The 23075-nt window shown below is 43.1% G+C and overlaps 2 protein-coding genes across 3 annotated transcripts in view; both read right to left on the bottom strand.

Moving 5' to 3' along the window:
* st6galnac (ST6 (alpha-N-acetyl-neuraminyl-2,3-beta-galactosyl-1,3)-N-acetylgalactosaminide alpha-2,6-sialyltransferase) overlaps positions 1–4818 on the bottom strand; it is a 19871-nt gene extending 15053 nt beyond the window's left edge. Inside the window, exons 1-2 of the mRNA XM_017310742.1 lie at positions 4228–4818; positions 3085–3881 (exon numbers count right to left, since the gene is read on the bottom strand). Coding sequence (XP_017166231.1) covers positions 3085–3224 — 140 coding nt within the window. The 5' untranslated portion in view covers positions 3225–3881; positions 4228–4818. The remainder of the gene's footprint in view (positions 1–3084; positions 3882–4227) is intronic.
* A 101-nt stretch (positions 4819–4919) lies between these two features.
* cep131 (centrosomal protein 131) lies at positions 4920–23065 on the bottom strand. Of its 2 annotated transcripts, XM_008437513.2 has the most exons (28): positions 22903–23065; positions 19574–19770; positions 19398–19492; positions 17643–17754; positions 17365–17492; positions 15913–16017; positions 15636–15815; positions 15433–15550; positions 15236–15355; positions 14345–14540; positions 14109–14203; positions 13701–13893; positions 13530–13615; positions 13255–13434; positions 12982–13167; positions 12211–12348; positions 11963–12088; positions 11762–11878; positions 11551–11580; positions 11130–11232; positions 10619–10820; positions 10286–10393; positions 9770–9887; positions 9611–9685; positions 9383–9525; positions 8345–8719; positions 7317–7377; positions 4920–6691 (listed from the first exon to the last, which is right to left on the bottom strand). In XM_008437513.2, exons 2-28 carry the CDS (start codon positions 19757–19759, stop codon positions 6620–6622), a joined length of 3648 nt encoding a protein of 1215 aa, XP_008435735.1. In that variant the 5' UTR covers positions 19760–19770; positions 22903–23065; the 3' UTR covers positions 4920–6619. The 2 variants fall into 2 exon arrangements, with proteins under 2 accessions (XP_008435735.1, XP_008435737.1); XM_008437515.2 differs by lacking the exon at positions 11551–11580.
* Between the last annotated feature and the right edge of the window lie 10 nt (positions 23066–23075).

Here is a 23075-nt window from a genome sequence, read left to right as displayed (position 1 = left end):
CCCTGCATGCTGTAGATGTCTCCTTGGTTTCAGGTGATTTCAGCTGACGGGTGTTTGCTGAACTGCAGTCAGCCTAATCAGGCGTGGTAAAGCAGGGAAACGTCTAAAGCATGCAGGGCGGTGCGCCTTGAGGACCAGGGTTGGGAAACACTGGTCTAAAGGTCCAGCAGCAAAGCTTCTGCACTTTCAACCTCTGGAGGAGGAAATGTGATCAGTCTCCTGGAAATCTCACAGCTGAGGATCAACATTTTGTTACAAGTACACACTTGACTGTTATTTCAACAACGTTCACCATTAGATGGTAAAGACAGCAACTAATCAAATACGGCGCGTTTTCTCTGCTCCCAATTACAACAACTGCTGACTGATCTCAGCAGGAAAGGCATATTTAAATAACATTTAAATATGATTGATTTTAAAATCAGTTCAAAGGTCTGAACCAGACAAATGTCTCATTGTCACGTTTGTTCCCTTCATTTTCACTGCTTTTCATTGCAAAATATGTAAAGCTGTTATAGCGCTGAGAAAAAAAAAATCCAAATTGGCAAAAATCTGAGATCAGTCACAACTTTTATTGATTCATCTCTCAGATGAGAACAGCTTTAGAAACCTAGCACACTTCTTGGGCTCATTCCCCTTCAGTTTCTTAAAAAAACACAACAACAACTTAGAAGTGCGTCTCTGCTCCAGTTTCTCTCAGCTGGCCTTAATGCATCTGTCGGGGACCTGCTGGCTTTTAGAGCTGGAGCTCTGCCCATTGGAACAAAGCTTACATTTCACGTTCATGTGTGAGAGAGAGAGAGAGAGAGAGACCACCTCCAGTCGAATAACTCCAGGGGATTTTTTTCATTAGGGCAGCAGAGTGCTGTGTGGTTCCTTTGTTGGAGCCACAATGATCCACTTGGAGCAGAGGAGGAGGAGGAAGGGAGGGGGATAGAAGCTGGTTATACAGTAGAAACTCTTCATCACATGTGATCTCACAGTTTAACCCTTCAACTCCGACATGGTTCACTGCTCTGCCTGAGCTAAAAACACAACAAGATTTGATTAATTCTAGTAATCCAGCTCGTCTTTGGAAATTTCAGGGGCAATGGCGCGTTTCCTTTGGTAAAGTGTTTTTGAGACATTATACTTAAGATTTAGGATAAGATGTCAAAAAGATTCATGCAAGTCCAACATCCAGGGCTTATTCAAGCTCAGTTTTTCTCTCAGTCCTTTACTACCATTTCAGGGAAGGAATGATAAAAAGAAAGAAAAAGGCTGACGAGGGAAAAAGAATAGGCATACATGAGGAAAGGAGGAAGGAGAAGACGGAAAGTAGTAAGGACATACGAGATGGGACAAGAAAGAACGGGGTAACAAAGAAAAAAAAGAAGATGTAAACAAGAAAAAGGAAGGAAGTGAGACGGTAAGAAGGATGAAAAGGCAAAATAAGGAAGGAAAGAGCACAGGGAATATAAGACATGTGGAACAACAAAGGACGGAGAAGGAAGGAGAGCAGGGACCAAACGAAAAGCAGAACAAACAAAAAACAAGGAAGAAGTACAGAAAGAGGAGAGGTAAACCACAAGGAGGGAAAGACAGAAGACAAGACATGGACTAAAGTCTGGGAATTAAAGATGTTTCCCGTGGTTTCTTTTTTGCCTGACCAGACCAGAAAATGGCTAAAAATCAGCGACAGATTTCTGTGCTGAAAACCAGATGCATCTGCTGGAGTTTAGGCAGCACGTCTAAATAAAGTTACCGTTTTCACCAGTTCAGTCTTCGTTTCCTCAGCTGTGGTTACCCACAAATGAAAACTGAAAAACCTTCTCAGTCAGCCAAACTGCTCTAGGAAGAAGCAGTTTATCCATTATGCGAGTTGTTCATTTAAGCAGAGTCGGATATAAACCAGACCGGTTTTCAGACATTACTTAACTTCACACAATGCAGTTCCAGCCACTAAACTGGAATCCAGTCTAGAAAACTGGAATTAGTGAGAAAGGAAACTTGATGTGCTTTTCAGGACTGGCATTGAGGAAATGGCTAAAAAACAGATAAGGAAACAAAGGTTTGTGTCTAATCTAATATCTGTGATCAAGGCCAGTCGACTTCTGACATTTCTTGAAAGCAGCATGAGGCAGCAGGCAGTAATTAGATACCAGAATATTGAAATAAATTATAGCAATAAAATCAGTTCGAAGGTCTGAACCAGACAAATGTCTCCTGGTCACGTTTGTTACTTTCATTTTCACTGCTTTTCATTGAACCAACATGACGACATTTACCGACAACCGATAAGATTTAACAAAAACCAGTTTGATTTGAGTTGTTCCGTTTTGACCTCAGCAGAATGACCCCAAACACACATCTAAACTGAGGGGATAAATCAAACTGGGTCTGTGCCGGGGAAACAACCGTTTCAAATGAACGGCCCAGTTGGGTTCACGAGTGAGGGAGTTTATATTTGAGCCGATATGAATAATGTTGAGTCTGTATGGATTACAGAACACCCACAGTAAAATTTAACTCGTACTCCTTAAGCTCGATTTTAAATTAAAGTTGCTTAATTCCTTGTTTGGGGGGGGATGGAATAAAGGAATCTTTAAAAGATCCAAAATTAATTATAATAATGCCGGTTATGGACTTCTGTGAACCTATGATCTGAACTAGATATGAAATTTAGGAGATGATGGTAAAAAGAAAGCTGCGCACTACAAAAACAAAATTTTACCAAGTAGTTTTGGTCTAGTTTCTAGTGTAAATGTCATAAAAAAACACAGTAGCTCCTCAATATTGATGAAAAAGTACAAGTGAAATAATGTGTCAGTGGAACACAACATTTTATGGGGAAAAATGTTTTGTTCCACTGGCAGATTATTTCACTGATAACTTTTACTTTTTCCATGAATATTAAGAAATTGACTTAAAAGGAGCTCCTATACTGTGCTGAAAAAGTTACTTAGAAGTTAGTTTTGTCTTACTTCAAGACATCTGCACTAGAAACTAGACCAAAATTCTTTGTAAATGTGTGTTTTTTGGCAGTACAGAATGAAGTTCTGAAAAATATATTTTTTTTAAAAAGCTTCAAAGAAACTCCCTCACCTGACAGTCCTCTCCGGCCAGGTCTTGAAGTTGAGCAGGTATGACGACGGAGGCCACTGCGTGTTCAAGCACAGCATGTATATGACCAGGAGGCAGACGACGCTCCCCACCACCCACAGCAGCCGCCTCTTCAGGGCCATCCCTCCCGCTCAGGACGCAGGTTTCTTCAGGCAACAGGCTGCGCTCGCTGGCCGGGCGCTGCACTCCGCCTGCAGGGGCATGAGGAGGCGGAAGGCGGAGGGCGACGCAGCCGAGTTCAGGAGGGACTCCCGGTTCAGGCCAGCAGGTGTGAGGCGAGGTTTAAATGATCCCACAAAAAAAAAAAAAAACGATCCCGTCTTCGTTCAATGCAGCTATACGAAGAGGAGATAAAACACGGAGAGTTAAAACGAGGGCAGACACTTTAGAGGGGAAACTTTATATCTCTCAGCAACATATAATCCCTTTTTAATGAAACCTTTTTGCTCATGTACACAAAAGCGGAGCGAGGGAAGTTTTCTTGTTCTTTCGTTTGTCTCCCGACTGCTGCTGTCGCTCCTCTGACAAACACAGAAAAGGATCCTGTGTGACCCCCCGAGGGGCTGGACTCAAACCGAGCGTCCTGACGTCAGCCGCAGCTCCCAGGCGACAGCAGGAAACCAGAAACGTTATCTTCAGACCACACTCGTGCGCCTGTTGCTGCTAGGCAGGTCTGGAAGTGTCTGATTGAAGTTGTCAGCAGTCAGAGGACAGCCAGAGAGATCTACTAGAAAGATCCCACATGATCCCCCGGCAGCAGGATGAAGCTGCTTCTGAGACTGAGGTGGAGGGAGAGAGAGGGAGGAATGGAGTTGGTGATAAACTCCCTGATAACAGTCCCAGCAGTTGGCTCAGAACAAGGAGAGAGAGAAAACAAAAAAAGAAAAAAAAGAGACTGGAGGTCCGGCGACTTAAAGGAAAACGCTCAAGTGACAAAAGGAAAGTTCAGCAGCATCGATTAGGAGCAGAACAGCAGAGTCAAAACGAGAAGAAACTGCAACAAAGCCCGACTTCAGCCTGAGTTATGTGGAACAGGAGGCTCTGTTGCCTCGCTCCGGAAACAAAGGAACCTTTTCACATCAAAACACAGGAAGAAGAAGAAGAAGAAAACAAACATCCTCTCACCAGCGGCAGCAGATCGTCTTTCTCTGACAGCAGAGACGTCTTCCTCTAACGGAGCGCTGAGAGCCTCGCTGCCAGCCTCGGCTCTGGATGGGAGGGCCTTTTGTGAAATGAGTAACAGCTGCTGGCAATTGGACAAACATGAGAGGAGGAGGGGCCGGGGAGCCCACTGCAGCTATAAAGTTAGTTAGACATGAGCAGGCAGCTCTGAGGGACTGAATCACAGAGATAATGAGACACAGACACATTCTGGAAGGATCCAAACTTCTCCATCAAGTCAGTTCTGCTCTCTGCACTAAAAACCGAAAGAAACAACCTGGGACAGCAGCCGCAGCTCTGATAGGCTGCCTGGCTTGAAGGAAGTGAGAGTTGAGGTGTGATGGAGGACAACAGAAGAAGAAGGAAGTGGGTCCACTGAGTGGGTATTTCCTGATTCACAGGTGGAAACAGGAGGTTAAAAAAAGTTAAAGTTTTGTTAGTTTGCAGATATTTTTTCAGTTCAGTAAAAGGTGATAAATCACTGCAGATTTAAAGGGCAGCGAGCATAATTTGGATTCCAGTGGGAACAGATGAGGCGCCCGCGTCACCTCGTGATTTATGGACTGGGAGGGACGCTCGGAGGAACGGGGTGGGGGGGGACAAAATGAGACGAGCAAAGAATTGTTTCCCGAAGTGAACAGAGACGAGGAACAAACTGCGATTGCAAACGGTTTGCTTTTTATTCTCTTTCTGCAGACAGATCAGTCATCGTTCAAGTCACAGTTTTGTTTTCTTTAAATCAACCACTGTGAAAAAAGACCAAAAGAAGAATTGGGAGGGAGGGTAATTAAAACATTCAGGAAATCTACGTTCGGCCAGAAATGTTTACAGATGTAGAGGACATCGAAGGAAGGAAAACAAATCGACCAAATTGGACTAAATTGGGACAACTTGGCTGGAACAACGGGAGGAGTGGTGGTGAACCAGTCACACTCAGAGGGTGTGAGAAACGTCTGCCCACTCTGCTTCCCTACTGGAGCAGAGCTGCTTCGAACCAGCAGGTCTCTGGAGGCGACCAGGTGAAACGGTCAGCCGTCCGATCCACTGATGCAGACCCAGCCTGTGTTCTACAATGGCAAAATATGTCGCATAATGTTGTTCCATCAAGTTCCCTATAATTAAAATCTGAATAAACTTTTACAAAATGGCACAATTTGAAAGACTCTGCAGTTAAACATTTTCAGAAAAATAAAAACAAAACAAAAAAAAAAACTATCATTTGACGCGTTTAACAAGGTGATTCTGTGGAGCAGCAACACCGCAGTACGAGTGCAGCAATAAATAACAGTAAAACAATGAATAAATATTGTGGTTTAGAGAATTTTGGACTTTCCCGCCGGGTTGTTATTTCTCTCTCTCACACATACTGTTGGACCTAAACAATAGGATTCACCTACTGAAATCGAATCAACGCACATTTCCTGCGAGGAAAGAAATGGTTCAATAATTCAAACCGATTCCCAGCGAGGCGTGGAGCCGGTTCTGTTCCTTTGTGGAGCCTCAGGATCAACATGTGCTGCTCCGTCTCAGATCCAACCGACCCACCCTGCCCTGTCGCAGCTCTGCTTCCCTAATCCTCTACACATTCTCTCTGGCATTCCTTCTTCCCCACATCCCCCCCTCTCACCAGTTCCTTGTCTTCCACTTTTCCATGTTCAGAAACACTCAGAACCGCTCTGCAATCATCCGACCTCAGACATTCTTCCCCACTGGTTCTTGCCCAAACGTCTCATTGCTCTCTTTACTAACGTCCTGCATCCTTCTCTCGTTTCAGTCTGCAACCAGCCTCAGTTTCGTTAAACCCAAAGCAGAGCTGCACCGGGGGCCCACTTGGTTAAAGTTCTGTAATTAGCAGTCGGGGTGGGGGTGGGGGTGGGGGTGGTGAAATGACGATTAAAAACACGAGTCTGTGATTACTCCACTCATTTCAGGCGTAGAGCTCATGCTCGACGTGACGCCGACGGGAACGGCCCCCTGCTGGGTCCGGCTGCACACCAGCAGGCTCCGGGAACAATCTGGAAGTCTCCTCTGGTCCGTCCCCGTAGGGAACGTGAACATTCCTGCTCAGGAACGCCGTAACGACAGAAAAGAGTCCGTGAGGGAAGTCCGTGTGCGGCGCTTTGATCTAGAGCCACCTGGTCTGTGGCAGACCATTGAAGGCAAATCCAAAACAACACCAGGGGGGGTGAAGAGGGCGATTACAGTGAAATCCAGGATATGTTGCCTTCTTTTTTTTGTTTTTTTTTTTCACAATGAGGTAGGTCACATTTTAAGCCTTCCACAGGTTCAGTCTTGCAGGTAGAAAATACCTCCACCAGCTGAAAGGGGGTGGGGATGGACCAGACGCTCCTGTCAGTCACTTCTCCAACAGATGCTTCCTCTGCTGCTCCCACAGAGCCTCCAGGTGGTCCGCCCTCTTCACAGCAGCCTATCAGAGCAGAGGACGAGTCAAGAGCTGCTGAACACGAACCATGAGTTAGCGCAGCAATGCCTCAGACAGCATACCTTTGTAAACAGAGTACAAATTGTCAAGAAATGTTTTCCTGCTAATCCAGTTTCTCAAAGAAAAAAAAATGGTTTCTCATAAAACCTACAGCTCTGTTCATTCCTGCAACAGCAGAGGAAGTTAAAGCTGCAGATCTGTTCTGACGGGCCTGAAAGTCATCAGTCAAACACGAGTCACCAAAAGTTGTGACAAAACGTCCTGATAAATGAATCAGATTGTTATACTAAGTTTTTTTTTTTTTAAGCTTAAAAGGAAGAAAAAAGGAAGAAAAAAAAGCAGAAACTAGAGCATTCTTTTATGAATCAACAGCAAAAATTAACAATAGTCAACATTTGTTTTTTTACAACTTTAGTTTCTTTTTTTAAATTGCCTATCAAACAGACTGAGGATTAGAAAGTGCGTTTAGTAAACGTGATGTGGGGAGCCGTTTGGTGTGTTTTCATGGATGCAGAGCAGGAAACTGGAAACTCATGACAGGAAGTCACTCAGGACGCGTTTAAAAACCAGCCAAGGTCCAAAAAGAACTGTACCGCACACTGCACCTCACCTCATACTGCTTACGGAGATTATTCACAGTTTCTTCCTTCTTCAAGATGGCTGACTTTACCCTAGGGAACCAAGACAGGAAGGTTAAAAATAAGCAAAACTTCTCTGGGGGAAAAAAAAAAAAAAAGAGAGAAAAAAGCCCCACAAGAGCCACACATTTTTCTACTTTTCATAACTAAATATTCAAATCTTTATTGAAATCAGCTTATAAGACGCATTGTGTCTGGTTTGAGTTTGCTCTAAAACAGACATTTAGTTCATCTAGTCGGGACCTGGCATCGATAACTGAGCTGCTTCACTTTCAAACCGAATGAACCAGAGAACCAGCATGTCGCTGCTGAGACGTCAGAATAGGAAGTAGATATTTAATTTTTGTTATAAACACAGCATGAACCGATTCTTATCGTTTTTAATTGTGTAACAACATTTTAATAAATTATTTCCCAAAACTATTCTCAGCATTATATACAGTATGTTTCTTTATAGAGCAGAGTACACTGCCCTCTGCTGGTCACTGCATGCAGCCCAGTTTATCTGCTCAAAATAGGAAAAAGTGCATGTTTATGGACAAATTTCGCCTGTGGGTTTGAAAACACATTGAAAGCAGAAACCCTCTGGTCTTTATTGTCATAAAAACACAGTGGGTGTCAGTTCAACATGCCCCACCCTGCAGATGGATTCTGCAGAGCTTGGGGTGAAAAACAAACTTTCATTTTTACAGCTGAAACAGGGTCGACATGGAAACTTTCTGTATGATGTCAAACTTGGATCATGTTAGCACTGCGACATGTAGTTTTATTATTTTCAGAGCCATCTATACTTTTAAAGGTGATTTTTTTTTTTTTTAAACTTGTTGCAAGTTTTGATTTTTGTATTCAGTTTTTAGGACAACTCTAGCATCTCTCTAGGGAAACAAAATTAAAAACAGCCATTGAGCAAACTTTTAATTATAATGCACTGTCACGACTAAATTAAATATCAATGTTAATAATAATAATAATAATAATAATAATAATGTCATCATCTCACCGTTGGTGGACTTCGGCCAGCTCCTCCTCCTTCTCGCGGGTGATCCTCTCCAGCTCCAACCGCAGCCTCGCTCTGACCTCTGACACCTCCACTTTCAGCCTGCGATTCTCTTCCTCCGTCATCACCAGGCGGTCTGCGAACTCCTGCCGTATCACTTCGGCCAGGCTGCGGCGCTCCTCGGCCAGCTTGTCTCTGGTCTGCGTGACGTCTTGGACCTCCTGCTCCATCTGTCTGAGCGCGGCCTGCAGTCGGATCAGCTCTCCCTGCGCCTCCACCTGCTGCTTCCTCGCCTCCTGCTGCTTCTCCACGGCGGCCCGCTCTGAGCCCTCCAGCTCCCTCAGCTCGGCGTCGTACTTCTCCTTCAGGCGCCTTATCCTGTAAGGAGACGGCGTTAAAAGGATGATGATTCAGGTGACTATCTTCTCAGTTTATTTCTTTGTTATTGTTTTTTTTATTTTTTATTTCCTGTTTATTCTTGTTAGTTTTATTGTAAGCATTTTAGCTTTTCTTCATGGAGTTGCAGTTTATTTGAGGGAAACATATTTCTGATGTTTGTCTTTGTTTTTGATTTCTTACATTTGTAGTTTCCAGAAGACTTGGGCAAGATTCAGAATTAAACACTATGAATATATATTTTAAGTCTAATATGTAAAATGGGCTGTATAAATGTGTAAAAAAAACAACAACAAAAGAGGCAAAATGCTAGGTTGAACCTTTGTATGTTTATATAAGACAATTCTAGGAAAAAAAGTTTGAAAAGATGTTTTTTTTTCAGGTTGTAAAGTCAATTTGCAAAACGCAATTATAGGATAGAAAAGCCTCGCCGGGTCTTTATCCTGCCATGCTAAAACTTCAATATTAGAAGCTTTAACTGAATTGATTTGGCTCCTTAGGAGCAGAAAGACAAACTAAACCTCAGTAAGATTATGTCTTTATGAAGCACATGCTAAAATATCTGGATGCTTTTAGTTTAACTGTAAGAAATCACTTATAAAATGCAAAAGTAAAAAGATTTTGTAACAGGTCCTCATCACACACTTGTTGTCTGCAGCCCGCTCACACTCCTCCTTGTCCTTGCTCGTCTCCTCCTCCAGCGTCCAGATGGCAATCTCGATCTCTTTGTCTCGTTCTCGCCGCAGCTCTTCCTTCAGCTCGCGCTCACGGCTCAGCATCCAGGCTTCCTGCGGAGACACAGGAGAAGCACAGTTTTATCCTCGGATCAGACGGGATAAAACGATATCAGATTAAACATTTGCAGACGTTCACCTCTTTCTTCTTGTAGTTTTCTTCCCATGTCTGCTTCTCAACATCCAAACGTTCCTGCAGTATCTTCATCTCCATCTGAAACACAAAACGCCCCACGTGAGAGTCCGCGCTCCTCAGACTTCGCGGTGCAGATGAGAACCGGCCTCCCTCCGTCCTCACCTGGTGCCTCCTCTCCTGCTCCTCCCGGCTCTTATCCATCTCCTCTCTGAGGGCTCGACCGGCCAGCGAGCTGTTCTCCTCCAGCTGCCGCCGCAGCTCCTCCAGCTCGCCTCGCTGCCTGCAGCCAACCGCAGACACAGCTTAGAGAAGGAGAGTCTCTTCGGGAACAGATTCAAGAACTGAAACAACCCCAAATGTGTCACATATTCCTATGTATTTACAGTGACTTTAAATATCTTTAAGACTTTAATTTGACATAAAAGTGAGATAAGTTAGGCTGCAGCAAACTAGTGCTTTTTAAAATAAATATTAAGGAATTATTGACTTGCAACTAGCTCCTATGTCTTGCTGAAAAGTTACTTGCAAGTTAACTTTGTCTTATTTCAAATGTCCTAAGATATTTGCACTGGAAACTAGATCAAAAATACTTGGTAAGATTTAGTGTTTTTACAGTGTAGACTTTTAGTCTACGCTCCTTTGGCCTGTTACGCTGCTGTGGACGACCTGCGGCCTCACCTGGTGCCCAGCTCGACCAGCCTTTCCTTCTCATCGGCTACTTCCTTGTAGAGCCGCCTCCTCTGCTGCTGCAGAGACAGCTCCTCCTCCTGCAGCTGCTTCTCATACCTGACATCAGATTTAATCACAGAGTCAGTCCGGCGTGAAACAATCTGCCAAACTTTCACTTCAATAACAAACTTTCACTTCAATTACAAACCACCATTAACGAAGGGAAAGAAAGGAAAACTATGTGGTGCGTTGAGAGCCAGTGACAGCCGCGCCCATTTTTCAGTGAGACATTTCACTAAACAGTTTACCAAAAGGATCCTGTGATGCGATGACGTCGCTCACCTCTGCTTGGCCAGCTCCCTCTCCCTCTGACACTGCTCCTCCTTCTCCGTCTCCAGCTGCTGCCGCAGCTCCTCACTCTGCCGCACGTATCTCTGAGCCGCTCGCTCGTCGGCCTGCAGCAGCTCCGCTTCGTGCAACGCCCGCAGCTTCTTCAGCTCCTGTTTGTGCTTTGAGATGAGCTTCTGGACCTCCGGCTCCAGTCCTGACAAAGGACGAAGAAGAAGAAGAGAAAGGTTTACGGTCAATAGAAATTCCTGATATTTACTCCACACCTGATGAAACTCATTGGCAGCAAGAAACAACAAATGGCCAAGAAGAAAGAAAAAATGAAAACAGTTTGATTCTGGATACAAATGGTTTGTGCTTCTCTTACTTCTATTTCATAACCACTGGCTAAATTATTGTAAACAATGTTTAAGGGATTATTGACTTTAGGCGAAACGGTTATTTGTTTTGAAGAACGCTTAACATGAAACCTATAATCTCTGGTTTCCTTTTTAATCGACTCTACCTTTGATTGTGATCTCTTTGATCTTCTTGGTTTTCTCATCGATCCATTTCTCTCTGCGGATCTTCTCTGTGGCGCTCATAAGGTCCTTTAGCTTTTTAATTTCCTGCAGAAACGAGGGGTCGGAGTAACTAACCAGAGAAATAAAATCTGAATCTAATGAAGACACGAAGGCAGGAGTGATGTTAGTAAAACACAGAGAGGAAGTGATGTATCCGAGAGGAAACGATAGCAAAAAGAAAATGAACTGCGAGGCATAAATGTGATTAATTTTAAGAAGTCACTCAGAGGACTCACATGCAGACAGACTGTCCATGGGAAGTGATGTCAGACATATTGATGACATGAGAAACGAATGAAAAAAACAACAAAAAAACAAAAAAAGTCAAAAGTGCCACAGATTCAGAGAAGAAAATCCTGTTACCTCACACAAGGGGCCAAGAATTTGCCACACCTACGAGGTGAAAAAGAACAGGTAAACCCACAAGAAAGAGGAGAAGGGAAGAGACGAAAGGCACAAGGGATAAGAGGAGAGACTTAGACAGAAGCAGAACCACAAGGAAGCAGGTTACAGTCAGCGGAAGAGGCAGAGCGCAGACAGGACGGCTTGCAGTGAAAACAAGAGTCTCACTCACCATTTCGTGCTGCTGCTGCATGTGTGCAATCTTCTTGGTGTACTTCTGGTCCACGTGCTTCAGCTCGGCCACCACGCCTTCACAGCGCTCACTCAGAGCTTTTTTATCATTGATCAGCTAAGGACAGACAGAAAACCTCATCTCAAACCGTAAACAGACAGCAGAAGTCAAGTGTTTTTTTTTTTTAAGTTCGGCGCTCACCTGGTCTATGAAGGTCAGGTGTCTCTGGATGGTGGCTTCATATTGTTCCTTCTGCAGCTGGAAGTTTCTGCTCAGCTCTTTCTCCGTCTCCTTCACGTGTCTTGCTGTCAGCTCCCTCTGCTGAGCCTGCAGTGGTAAAAAAAACAAAAAACAAACAAAAAAACAAACCAAAAGAAACACACCCGAAGATGTAAGCATGTAATCGAGCAGGAGTAGAAAAAAATGTCGCGCTTTGTCGGCTTCCCCACCAATGCAGCCTGCAGCATGTTGACGGTGCGTTTCTTTTCCTCCAGCTCCAGTTTGATCCTCATCATGGAGCTGCTGACTTCAGCAGCGGTGGCCGACACGTGATCGATGCCAACCAGCTCCTCCTCAGACAAGACGGCCTGCGAACAACAGCAAATCAGGAAGCATGCTAATGTAGGAAGCTATTTAATAGGAAATTGGTTTCATAGTGAAACATGTCTAGAGTTTATTCAAGATGAGAGAGGGAGCGAAATACCTTCAGTAGATAACAGGAAGGCTCAAAATATTAGAAATGTCCAACTAGGTTTGTAAATTACAGATGCTTTGTTTTTATCGTGTAGCATTGTTCACCGCGCTCCGCTCGATGAAATAAACTTGAACTGAATCAAAGTTTCTCTTGTTTTATGCTTTTGAGATTTCAAATTGCATCCTTCATGGAGCCTGGAACATGAAACCTTCATGAAATCAAAGAGTAAAAGTAAATATATAAATCTAAGAAGCCCCACTTAATCACTAGTATAAAACACTGAACACAATTTAAAAATACCAAACCATTTAGTCCTGCTTTTAAAATGGTGTAATCCTGTTTTTGCAGAGACTTCCATTACACATAGAAAGCGTACTGCTGTTCTCATTGTGAGAAACTGGAATTGTCCAAAGAAAATATTGGCAGGTTAAATCCTACCGGAAAGCAGCCACAAATTTATAATTATCTCTACTAGCTAAATAACCTGAAGAAATTTAAAAAAATCTGAAAACAAATAATTTTCCACCTCTCTATGCGACCCAGAAGTGACCGAGCGTGGCCGCTCCTGCTCCGACTTCTCCATCTCATCCAGGAAGCTCATGATGCTCTGCAGCTTGGCCTCAGAGAGCAGAGCACCCCCATCTGGCAGCACGGGATGCTGACTCAGCTGGCCGTGGCGCTCCAGGTTGTCCGTGGTCAGAGAGTCGCCGTCCTTAGATGAGGTTCAGATGTGAGCTGGGTTGCTTCGATTTGTTACAGTTTCAGTAAAAAACGATGGATTGAAAAAAGCAACGCTGACCTCATCTATCCAGGCGTACTTCTCCTTCTGATAACGCCTCGGCTCTGGTAGTTTCTCCGGCTCCTCCTCCAACAGCTTCAGGGTGTCCAGCAGCTCATTCAGGGTGGTTTTGGACTGAGGTCGGCTGGACGGAGCTCCCTGACGCTGGTCCTCCACACTCACTGACCTCTGCAGGAGGTCCTGCGGCACACACACACGTACCGGACAAGCTCGGGAATGTTACCGGATGGAAAAACTACAGGAAAATACCAAACCGGAAATTTCCCATTCCTTACCTGGGAACTGCTGTGATGTGAGCAAACGGGGGAAACTGCTCTGAACCCGAGATCCGCGCCGTCATTTACGACATTTAGATTAAAGTCTGGAGAAACAAACAAAGCCAGTTTCAAACCTCTGAAACCAAACGCGCTCTGATGAAGACGCTGACGTTAACCGACAGGTCACACCTGTGTTCTTGGTTTTGTTGTCTGTGGGAGACTTTGGATTGTTGTTGCTGCTCAGTGGGGCTAGACTGTTGTTGGTTGGTGGGATCCTGAGAAGCTTCTTCCGTCCTCCTGCTCCAGCTTTCCTCTGGTATTCAAGCTCCACTTCGGATGTCTGTTCCTCTGCTGCCCGGTGTGCTGGTTTCTGCTGCAGCTCCTGCAAGACACCACCAGAGGGAGACAAAAACAAAAACATTACTCAGACGATGGGCTAAACGTCAAACGACATCAGATGTTTTCAGTTGAAGCAGAGCGAGATGAATTATCCTTATTATCTGCGCTGAGTTTTCCCACTCAGGATGGAACAATGAAAGACCTGGAGGTCCAGACGGTTTATGAGGAAAGAAGATGGAAGGGAAAAAAAAAACTCACCTGAGAGCATTGTGACCCTTTGTTACTGGACAAAGCTGGAGAAATGGCTCTGAAGCTCAGCTCTCCAAAATCAGCTGGGATGTTTAAATTGGAGTCTGTTGAAACACATCACCAACCAACCATTTTAATACGATAAGATATGTAGGTATTTGGGGAACAATTTCCCCAAATATTCTTTGCCTAAATAAGGACAAATTATTTGAAAACACAAGGAGTGACAGCCAGGACCTACAGACCTGTGTTCTTAGTCTTGGTGTCGGTGGGCGACATCGGGGAACTGTTGTTGTTCGGTGAGGTCGGGCCTTTGTTGGCAACGGCAATCTTGGGCAGCTTCTTTCGTCCCACAGCCCCCGTTTGCCGCAGGTGTTCCAGCTCGGACTCTGCTGCTTGCTGCACCTCTGAGGTTCGCTGCGCTCTTTTCTGCTGCAGCTCCTGCAGCGCGCCACCAGAGGGAGACAAAAGATGGGGTTGTAACTGTAATTCCTTGATCAAATTCAATACTTAAGAAATACTTGTAATTAAGCACGTGTTATCTAGGCGTGTCTATTTAATGTCAGTGATCTACACAAGCACGCCGCAAAAACGCAAAATATTTCTTACCAAGAACTTTTAGTCTAGTTTCTAATGCAGATATGTTGACTTAAAACAAGTTTCCATATTTTGCTGAAAAGTTACTTGCAAGTCATTTCAAGCTTACTAAGATATTTTCACTAGAAACTTGACCAAAAATACTTGGTAGCATTTTGAGTTTTTTGCAGCATATTTGGCAAAATGGCACAGCAATAATTTTAAAACAAGAAAGTTCTTCAAATTTGTCATATTAGTGATAATTGTGGATAACTGCCAAACTGTAAGATTGAAAAAAGAAAAGATTGAAAAAAAATTTTTATTGGAAAAAAAACACGACGGAATTTTTTTTCACATTCTGTCATGTAACAACCACAAACGACAATGCATTTTTATACAATGTAGTAATAATTCTTTTTTTTCCCACCTCACATTATGTGCTACTTTTTGTTAGTCTGTCTCATAAAACGCTCAAGGTTCTGTGAAAAACTCCCCCTCAACTGAAGAATTTTATCACTTTGAAATCAGCCGAAGTGAATCGGCGCAGTAAAGGTTTGCACCTGAATGGCAGCGAGACGGGCGAGTCGAGCTTTCTCCTCACGAATCCGCTTCCTTTCTTCACCTCTCCTGTGCTGCTGCTGCTGCAGATGATCATCCTCTTCTCTCTTCTCCTCCCACTCCTGCAGATAAAAAAAAAAGTGCTTTAATGCATCGAGAAGGGAACCACCGCTAAGACCACAGAAAGATTATTACAGACCTTTCTTTTATTGGTGAGGATTTGTTCAAGGGCCGCCTGGTGGCTGTGCTTCCTCCTGCTGAGGTGTCTGTACCAGCGCTGGATAGTGACCGCGGCCTGGTTCACCTGCTGGATAAACCTTCATGCAGACAACACATAAAAGCTGTGAGCCGCATGTCATCACTTCCACCGGCAGGAAAAACGTTCCCACAGAGGGGACCGACCTTTCCGCCTCCTGCTCTGTGACTTCCCTCCTCCGCGGCGGGACCGGGCTGCAGCGCTGAGCAGACACCGGAGATCTGTTGTTGGAGGTGGAGGACGAGGAAGAGAAGTTCTTCTGAGACTTTGTGACAGAGCCGCTCTCTAGCTGCACCTCGTCGTTCGCCGTCGCCTTTAGGATGTTGCTGACAGAAAGAGAGAGGAAAAAAAAAAGCATCTGTAAGTCAAGAGAAATCTGAAAGCCACATGCTTCGTTTCCACGAAAGCAGAACTGAGACGTACTTGAAGGAGGGCTTCTGGTTTGAGCTCTTCGGTGTGAGAGGCTTCTCAGAGTAGTTGTTGTGTAAAATGGTGGTGACCGAGTTGCCCACGGCTCCTTTGTTGCTCCTGAAAAAATAAAAATAAAAAAACAGCAAAATTTAGATAGAATTCAAGGAATATTATTTTAAAATACTTCCACTTCGTCCACTGATAAACTGCAATCCAGGACTTTGTTTCATCGCGGCATAAACACGATTCATTTACGTTAGCCACCGACTACAAGGGCAAACAAGGACAAAGGATTTTGCCTTGACAAGCAGAGAGCAGGACGACAAGAGAGACAAACTCACCAAGTCTCCATAACAACCACTGACAAGTGCAAAGATGCAAACTGGTTGTTTGAGAGCCTTTCCCTCTGCAGCTGGGTAAACCCTGTTGGAAGTTTAACTCCCCCTCATAAAGATTTTTACTTTTTTTTATTTTATTTTAATACAGCTGGGTCCATTTATATAGGCATCAACTAACAACAAATAACTTTGATACACATTCCAAGAAAAAAGCTCCAGTGAATGTCCAACCGAGACGATGATCCAAACCAGCAAAGAATTTACTGACGAGACATGAAATCAGACATCTTCCACAGGAATCTCGGTCTTCTGACAAACCTTGGAGAAAAGTGGGAGAGCTAAAGGAGATGAGAGCAGGAAAACGGAGATCCCTCTATTGGCTTCGTCTTTGTCAAGTGTTAGAGAAGACATCTTCTTCTGCACTAGTGAATAAAGAAGAGCTATACGAAGTATTAACAGAAAGGCGAACCAATTTGTGCCTCTTTTTTTTATTTTTTATTTTATTTGATTTAAAACATCCAACAACAGGGCATTGACCACAGGGACAGAGCAAACATGACATGTTTTTTTTTTTTCTTTTTTTCTACCCTTCCCCCTTGTACCCTCTACCTTCCCCTAACTATCCCCATCAAGCTGCAACAAAAAGAAAGATAAATAAATAAATAAATAAATAATAGTAGATAAATAAAATAAGAAAAATACAGAAGAGAGAGAAAAAAAAGCCACAAGCAAAGACAATTTGTGCCTCTTTTTAGTTTTTAAAAAAATTTTTTTTATGAATGTCACAAGTGTTCTGTAGTCTTTGCTGAATTGAAACTGTTCTGATGCTGAAACGGCTGCATGAGACTGTTTGCTTTTTCTTTTCTCTTCTTCTGTCAACTCTTGAGTTGGGATAAAAAAAAGTTGCTTGTTTGTTTTGACTGTAAAAATTTAACTAACAAGTTTTTATTTTAAAAAAAAACTGTGCGATTGTGTGGGAGCACACTCCTAAAGGCAGCGCTATCGGGTGCCGTGATCAGCAGTTATGAAACATGAGAAGAAGCCCGAGATTCACAGCCAAGCACTGCCAGTAAGATACCCAAGCTGCAGTGTGTGTGTGTGTGCTCCTGTGTGTGTTGCCCCCCACCTGTTGTTTGCGGTGAAGGTGGCAGCCAGAGGGATCCCAGACTCTTTTTTCTTCAGGCTGGTTGGAGAGTCCATGCTGCCGGTGCTGCGGGAGCTCGCATGCGGCGGGAAGATTCTGGGCTGATCGTCCTTTAAATGGCAGAACATTTTGTTTGCGTTTCATAGCTGGAAAACAGTCGGCGACATCTTTTATTTTGACACCATAAACTGGTTTTGTTCACGGAGGCGGAACTGACTGGGCAACGCGAGACCCGTCAACGTGTGTTTGATTGTAAATACCAGGATGTTCCATGTGGTTCTCTCTGGGGAGGTTTTACTGAGGCTCGCCAGTTTCTTTCGGCCATTGGAGCCGCTGTCGAACAGAGTCAGGTAGTCCCCACTCTGCTCCTGACTGAAAAAAAAAAAAAAAGAGAAAACACACACACACACACACACACACACACACACACACCAAACACGTTTATTCCAGAAGCTGAACAAATGTAATTTAATCTCAGCGACTCCTTAAAGAGGATGACACGGCAGCTTTAGGCCAACGCGGGTTTCGGTTTTGTCTGAGCCGCTGCAGCTCGTCTGCAGATTTTCTGACAGCGCGGATCGTAGCAGCTTTTTCTGATTAATTGTCGTCATGGCAGCTGGATAAAAGGGATCCCTCCCATTCTGTTCTTCTGGAATTTAGTGTGCTGCAGCTGACTGTCTTGTTCGGGAGAAACTCTGTGATGGATTCCAAGTAAATGTGTCCATATGTCGGTCCTGAGGACCTGGAGCCTCTCGGGCCACGATGAGCAGATGCGGGGCGACCCCCTAGTCTGGCTGAATCTGTCTTAACTGAATTCATGGGTCTTCGGGAGGAGGCGGGGGGGCGCAGCCAGCTGGCCAAGTGAAAAGCTATCTGACTCCACTATTCAGGCAGCACATTCCTCCAGTTTGTGCTCGACGATAAGGGATAGATGCAGCGGGGAGGGGGGCGCTGAGTGACCCGCCGAGAGCCTAAAGAGACTCCATGGACTCTGGGGGGGGTATTTTCAGAGTTTCTACATTTAAAGCCCCCTCCTCCAGCTGAAGAGAGAGCGAGGAGGAGGCTGATGGCAGCTGCCAGACAATAGAATGTGAACATGAACACACTCTTCTCTTTTTACCAGCTTCTGGCAGAGGGGGTAACCTGACCCGAGAAGTCCTGGCCCTCCCCCCCTCTCTAACACGGAACAAAGAAGGCCCGGAAACCCTCCAAGACCCCAGCAGCAAACGCCCGACTTCTCCCCACGCTATAACTTAGGAGCACAACTCCTATTGTCCGAAACAACAAAGTTTCAGGGCTGCCAGCTGTCGCTCAGGCTTCAGTCTAAAAAACTCCACAACAGAGCTGAGGGTCTGACACAATCACAGCGCACAGACTGTTTGTGTTACCTGCAAAGTCCAAAATCTCTCCTGACATTTACACAAAGCGATTCCTTCAAATTTTGCGATTTGTTGCTTTAGAGCACATGTATCAAAACTCAAGGTCCAGGGGCTAAATCCGGCCCGCCACAGCTTTTTATGTGGCCCTTAACACTCCAGATGCCAAATTACATCAATCAGTCCCTCCAGCAATTGTGTACATTCCTGCAAAAATCAACAAATCCCTGTATTTTTCACATTAATGCATAATTTTGAGTCCACTGCAAATTTTCCACAAACCTGGTCAAGTCAAACAGGCTTAACTGATGCCAACTCCCACCTGCAGGGGGCGGCATTTCTTAATTTTATGACTCTGCTCCCTCAGCCTTATTCAATCTCAAGTCATAGCGACCAACTTTGCGAGTAACAAAACTTTACTTTTAACATCATACACAAGTGCAAATATTGCTAAATTCCTTGAAAATATTTCTAAGTTAACACCATCAAATATTTGATTTCGAAAGGATTTCAGCCTGAGGCTCTGCAGACATGAATCAGCACATGCTGTTGTGATCACACGTCACTGTGTCAATGACAAAAAACTGGTTTGACTCGGAGGAATATCCAGAACGTGTGTGTGTGTGTGTGTGTCTTCACCTTAAACTAAGATTGGCCTGCTGGTTGACCTGAGTGGTGCTGTTGGATCGCCGTAGGTTCTTGATGGAACGGCAGCTCCCGGAGTTGGTGTCGCTCTGCGGGTAGAGAAGCTTTGTTGGGAATGGCCAGGAGGAGTCGATAACAACAAAAACAAACTGTTCTTAGCAGAAGCCCACCAGCGTGTTGCGCTTCCCTCTGCCGTCAGCGGCCATAGACACCGACACCGACCGAGAGAAGTGCTTCCCTGGAGACACGCTGCTGGGCCGTTTGGATACGGAGAGCCGGGAGCCCAACAGGCTGAGGTCCACAGCATCTCCAGAAGAAGACGGCGGGACAAACGAGGGGCTGCGTGTCGCATGCATGCTTCTAAAACCTGGAAAACATTGCAGACAGGCATTTTGGAGGGCGTTAAATAATAAACAATAGAGATATTGACACTACATATCAAGCAGATTACCAGTAGTTAAATGTAATGTTCAAAAGTTGTGACATTTTAACATTTACTACTTTTCTACTTGAACTTAAATCTTAAAAAAGTTAAACTTCGGAACAGTCAGAAGAGTTTCGGCTGAGTTTCTACGTTGGAGCAAGAATTTAAGTTTCTGTCCGGCTTTAGTTAGTTCAGACCTCTAAGATTAAAATTTAGTGGCACCAAATGTTGTCACCACGAATAAACAGTAAATATTAGCATGGGGTTGTCCAGGAAACGGTTAATATGCCACTTTGGAAAAATAAATTACAAAAGCTTTACTTGAATTTCAAGGCGCTACTATTTTAGAAACATTTTGTATCTTAGCTACAAACCACTTCCTCGTTTTTCCTAAGTCTTTTTAAAATGGCGGAGAGACCAGATGACTTCATAAAAGAATCATGAAGGTGGTTTTCGTTACAATTCTCTTCCCAAATACTTTTTTGTTGTTGTGATTAGAGGGAATCCTGCTGCATCAACACAAAAATATGAGCACTAATGACAGCAGGTGGGAAACTGTTTCCTTATCAACCAGGTGTATTAAGTACCATCTAATCTGAGCTTGTAGGTGTTGAATATCTACTGAGGAAGGTGACTGTAGTGGCACACCTTTTCATCACTAGAGACTCTTTATTCTTCTGCGCCAGGTCGTATGACCATCTGGATTCTAGTCCGTAACCTTCATAAATCAATAAAAAACATAATATTTATGAACTAATTTGTTTGGGTGAATAAATTGCTCAGTAGAAAAGTCTTAATAAATAACTTGAGTTTAACTAGTTTAGGTGACTTTCTGCTGTTACACTGGTATAATTCTCAGAACTACACAATAAATCTAGCAACATGAAATGTTTGCAAACTGCTTCATCAATTCAGTTTTAGTTCAAGCGAATAATACTTTTTAAATTCCAAAGGGTCATTAGGATATATTTTTAAATAATTCTAACTAAATATCTTCAGAGTTATATTGCGAAGAGGATGCTGAAGGTATGTTTTTTTTTTTTTTATATATTGTTGACATTCAAGACGAGAACTCTAGTCTCTAGTCCATCTCTGAAACACCCAATAATTGCAGAATCATCTATTTCTGCTGCTGCTGCTGACTTGCACTGAAATAATATTCAGAGTTAAATTTTAACAGCTTGTTTGATGAAGTCAGTTCAACATGTCGTTTACAAGAGGACTCAGAGAGTTGAACCGTAGAAGAACAGCAACCTGTTGGTCCCCCCGCAACACCCAACAACAAATCCACTCACTAAATTCCCAGCCACTGGAAGAACGTGGAATCCTTTGGTTACGTTTTCAAATAGTTTACTGCGTCAGCTATAAATCTACAATCTGATTTGTGACCTAAATAACTTAAGGTATTTATGGTGTACTACCACTGAAGGTCAATAATGCTTACTAAAAAGCTACTTTTTGGTAGTTCTTAACTACAAACTTTGACCCAGTCGGCAACAGGAACAGTTTTTGGTAAAGAAACATTTAGTTAATAGTGTTGCAGATTAACTACATGTCTACATACTACATGTCTGCAAGCTGCTGTGAAAAGAGGTCCTAAAATTAAAAGCATGTTTAAGATGCTTTGAAAGCCTCCAAGATTTTAAATGACAATACATTTTGCTGCCCATCAGTCGCCATAGCTCAGCTAACGTCTATTTTATATTTAGTATTCAAACATTTATATTATGTCATATTTAGTGCAAAACAAACAAACAAAAAAGTCAGCACACGATATAATAAAGTGAGCATAAAGTATATTATTTTAATCACATTAGCCACTTGACATCATCTATGTAATAACACTTTAAGAAAATTTCCGTTCTTGTTTCTAGAGGTCAAATAATAATACTGGCTGAGGAAAAAAACGAAATTATGTAACAGAATGCTCCTTTAGTCTGCTGCTATGTATTGCTCTAAACATAGCAATACATAGCAATACATTGCTGCCAGAAAGCTATGTATTGCTTTCTGGCAGCAATGTCTCCTCAAAACCAGGGTTTTACCTAGTATCACAGGAAGCAGTTTCAATAATTCCTGTTGGTAAATATACTTACACTATTCAGCTATAATTTTCATTCATGTTAACAGCAAAAATAAAAATGTCATTAATGTTTTGCTCCAACAAAAACACGTATTTGATTTGATCAGGAGATTTTAAGAACTGCACTTCTAAAGCATAAGTCTTTAAATTTATGTTATCCAATACCTACATAACATTTGTCATCAGAAATCTGACTATGTCTAATTTCAATTTCAGACTTCAACCATACTGTCTGCTATCAACAAATAATGAAATGTCATTTTGTTTCTCAGCTGGATTTAGTATATTCTACACAGTAACAAACATTACTTTCAGGTTGAATAAAGAGACTACCAAAAATTAAAAACTTCACATTTATTTAACCACTAATAAAGCAGATCATTTATCAAAGATTTTTTAATGTTCCCTGGTAATATCTTAACAAAAAAGAAAAATACTTTCTGCGACTATATGTTTTAACTTTTCATAAGCTTTAGGACTACTTAAAAGGCTGTAGCTTTATGGTGGAAGATGGACAAGTCCTGAAAATGCTGCAAATATACCCAATATATATTAAAGGTATATAAATATACCTTTAATATAGGTTTTGTATAATTAGTACTGAATAAAAATATATTTAACTGCATCCGACTTCTGTAACAACGTTTCAGGGAGACCCTAAGCACCTGCCTCATTTCCTTTTTTGCTTGGCCTACCTCTGAATCAAACACAGAATTACACGCAACACTTGCAAGTTAACATAACCCAAATTTAAATATTACCACAAAAGGATACATGCTCCGTAAGGTTAAGATAATATTTAAATCACTGGTAAAATTTGTGATTTCGTAATTCGAGATTCAGTTAAAATGATAACAGCGCAAACATGTCTCATTAGAAAAGTACTAAAAACGGTGTTTTTTAAATGAAGTCTGGTGGGAGCGTTTCAAGCTAACTGTTCCTTTAACGGCCGTAAAGCCAAACAAACCAGTTTCTCTGGAGGAAAAACTCACTTCACGGACCGGGATGGCGTCATGGTGGATAATCTGCAGTATGCTCCCACGGACGTGGCTTTTATTTCCAAAACAATCCTCCGATAAACAGCGAAAGTCCTCCGTGAAGTGTGGGGCAAAAAACGCGTATCATCATCTCTGTGGTAACAACACGGATAAATCCCCACCCCCCG

Source organism: Poecilia reticulata, linkage group LG19 (genome assembly GCF_000633615.1).
Source record: "Poecilia reticulata strain Guanapo linkage group LG19, Guppy_female_1.0+MT, whole genome shotgun sequence".
In the NCBI taxonomy this organism is placed as follows: Eukaryota; Metazoa; Chordata; class Actinopteri; order Cyprinodontiformes; family Poeciliidae; genus Poecilia; species Poecilia reticulata.
The sequence above is the reverse complement of the archived record's forward strand: the minus strand, read 5'-3'. Positions and strand labels throughout refer to the sequence as shown.

Bases quoted from the DNA above. Each gene is read 5' to 3' on its own strand.
- cep131 (XM_008437513.2), bottom strand. From the start codon at position 19,759: ATGCATGCGACACGCAGCCCCTCGTTTGTCCCGCCGTCTTCTTCTGGA. The intron at 17,493-17,642 runs GTATTTACAATC...TGCCATTTAAAG, and splicing joins GAACCACATGGAACATCCTG to GACGATCAGCCCAGAATCTT. The intron at 9,526-9,610 runs GTGAACGTCTGC...GTGTCTCCGCAG, and splicing joins AAAACTACAAGAAGAAAGAG to GAAGCCTGGATGCTGAGCCG.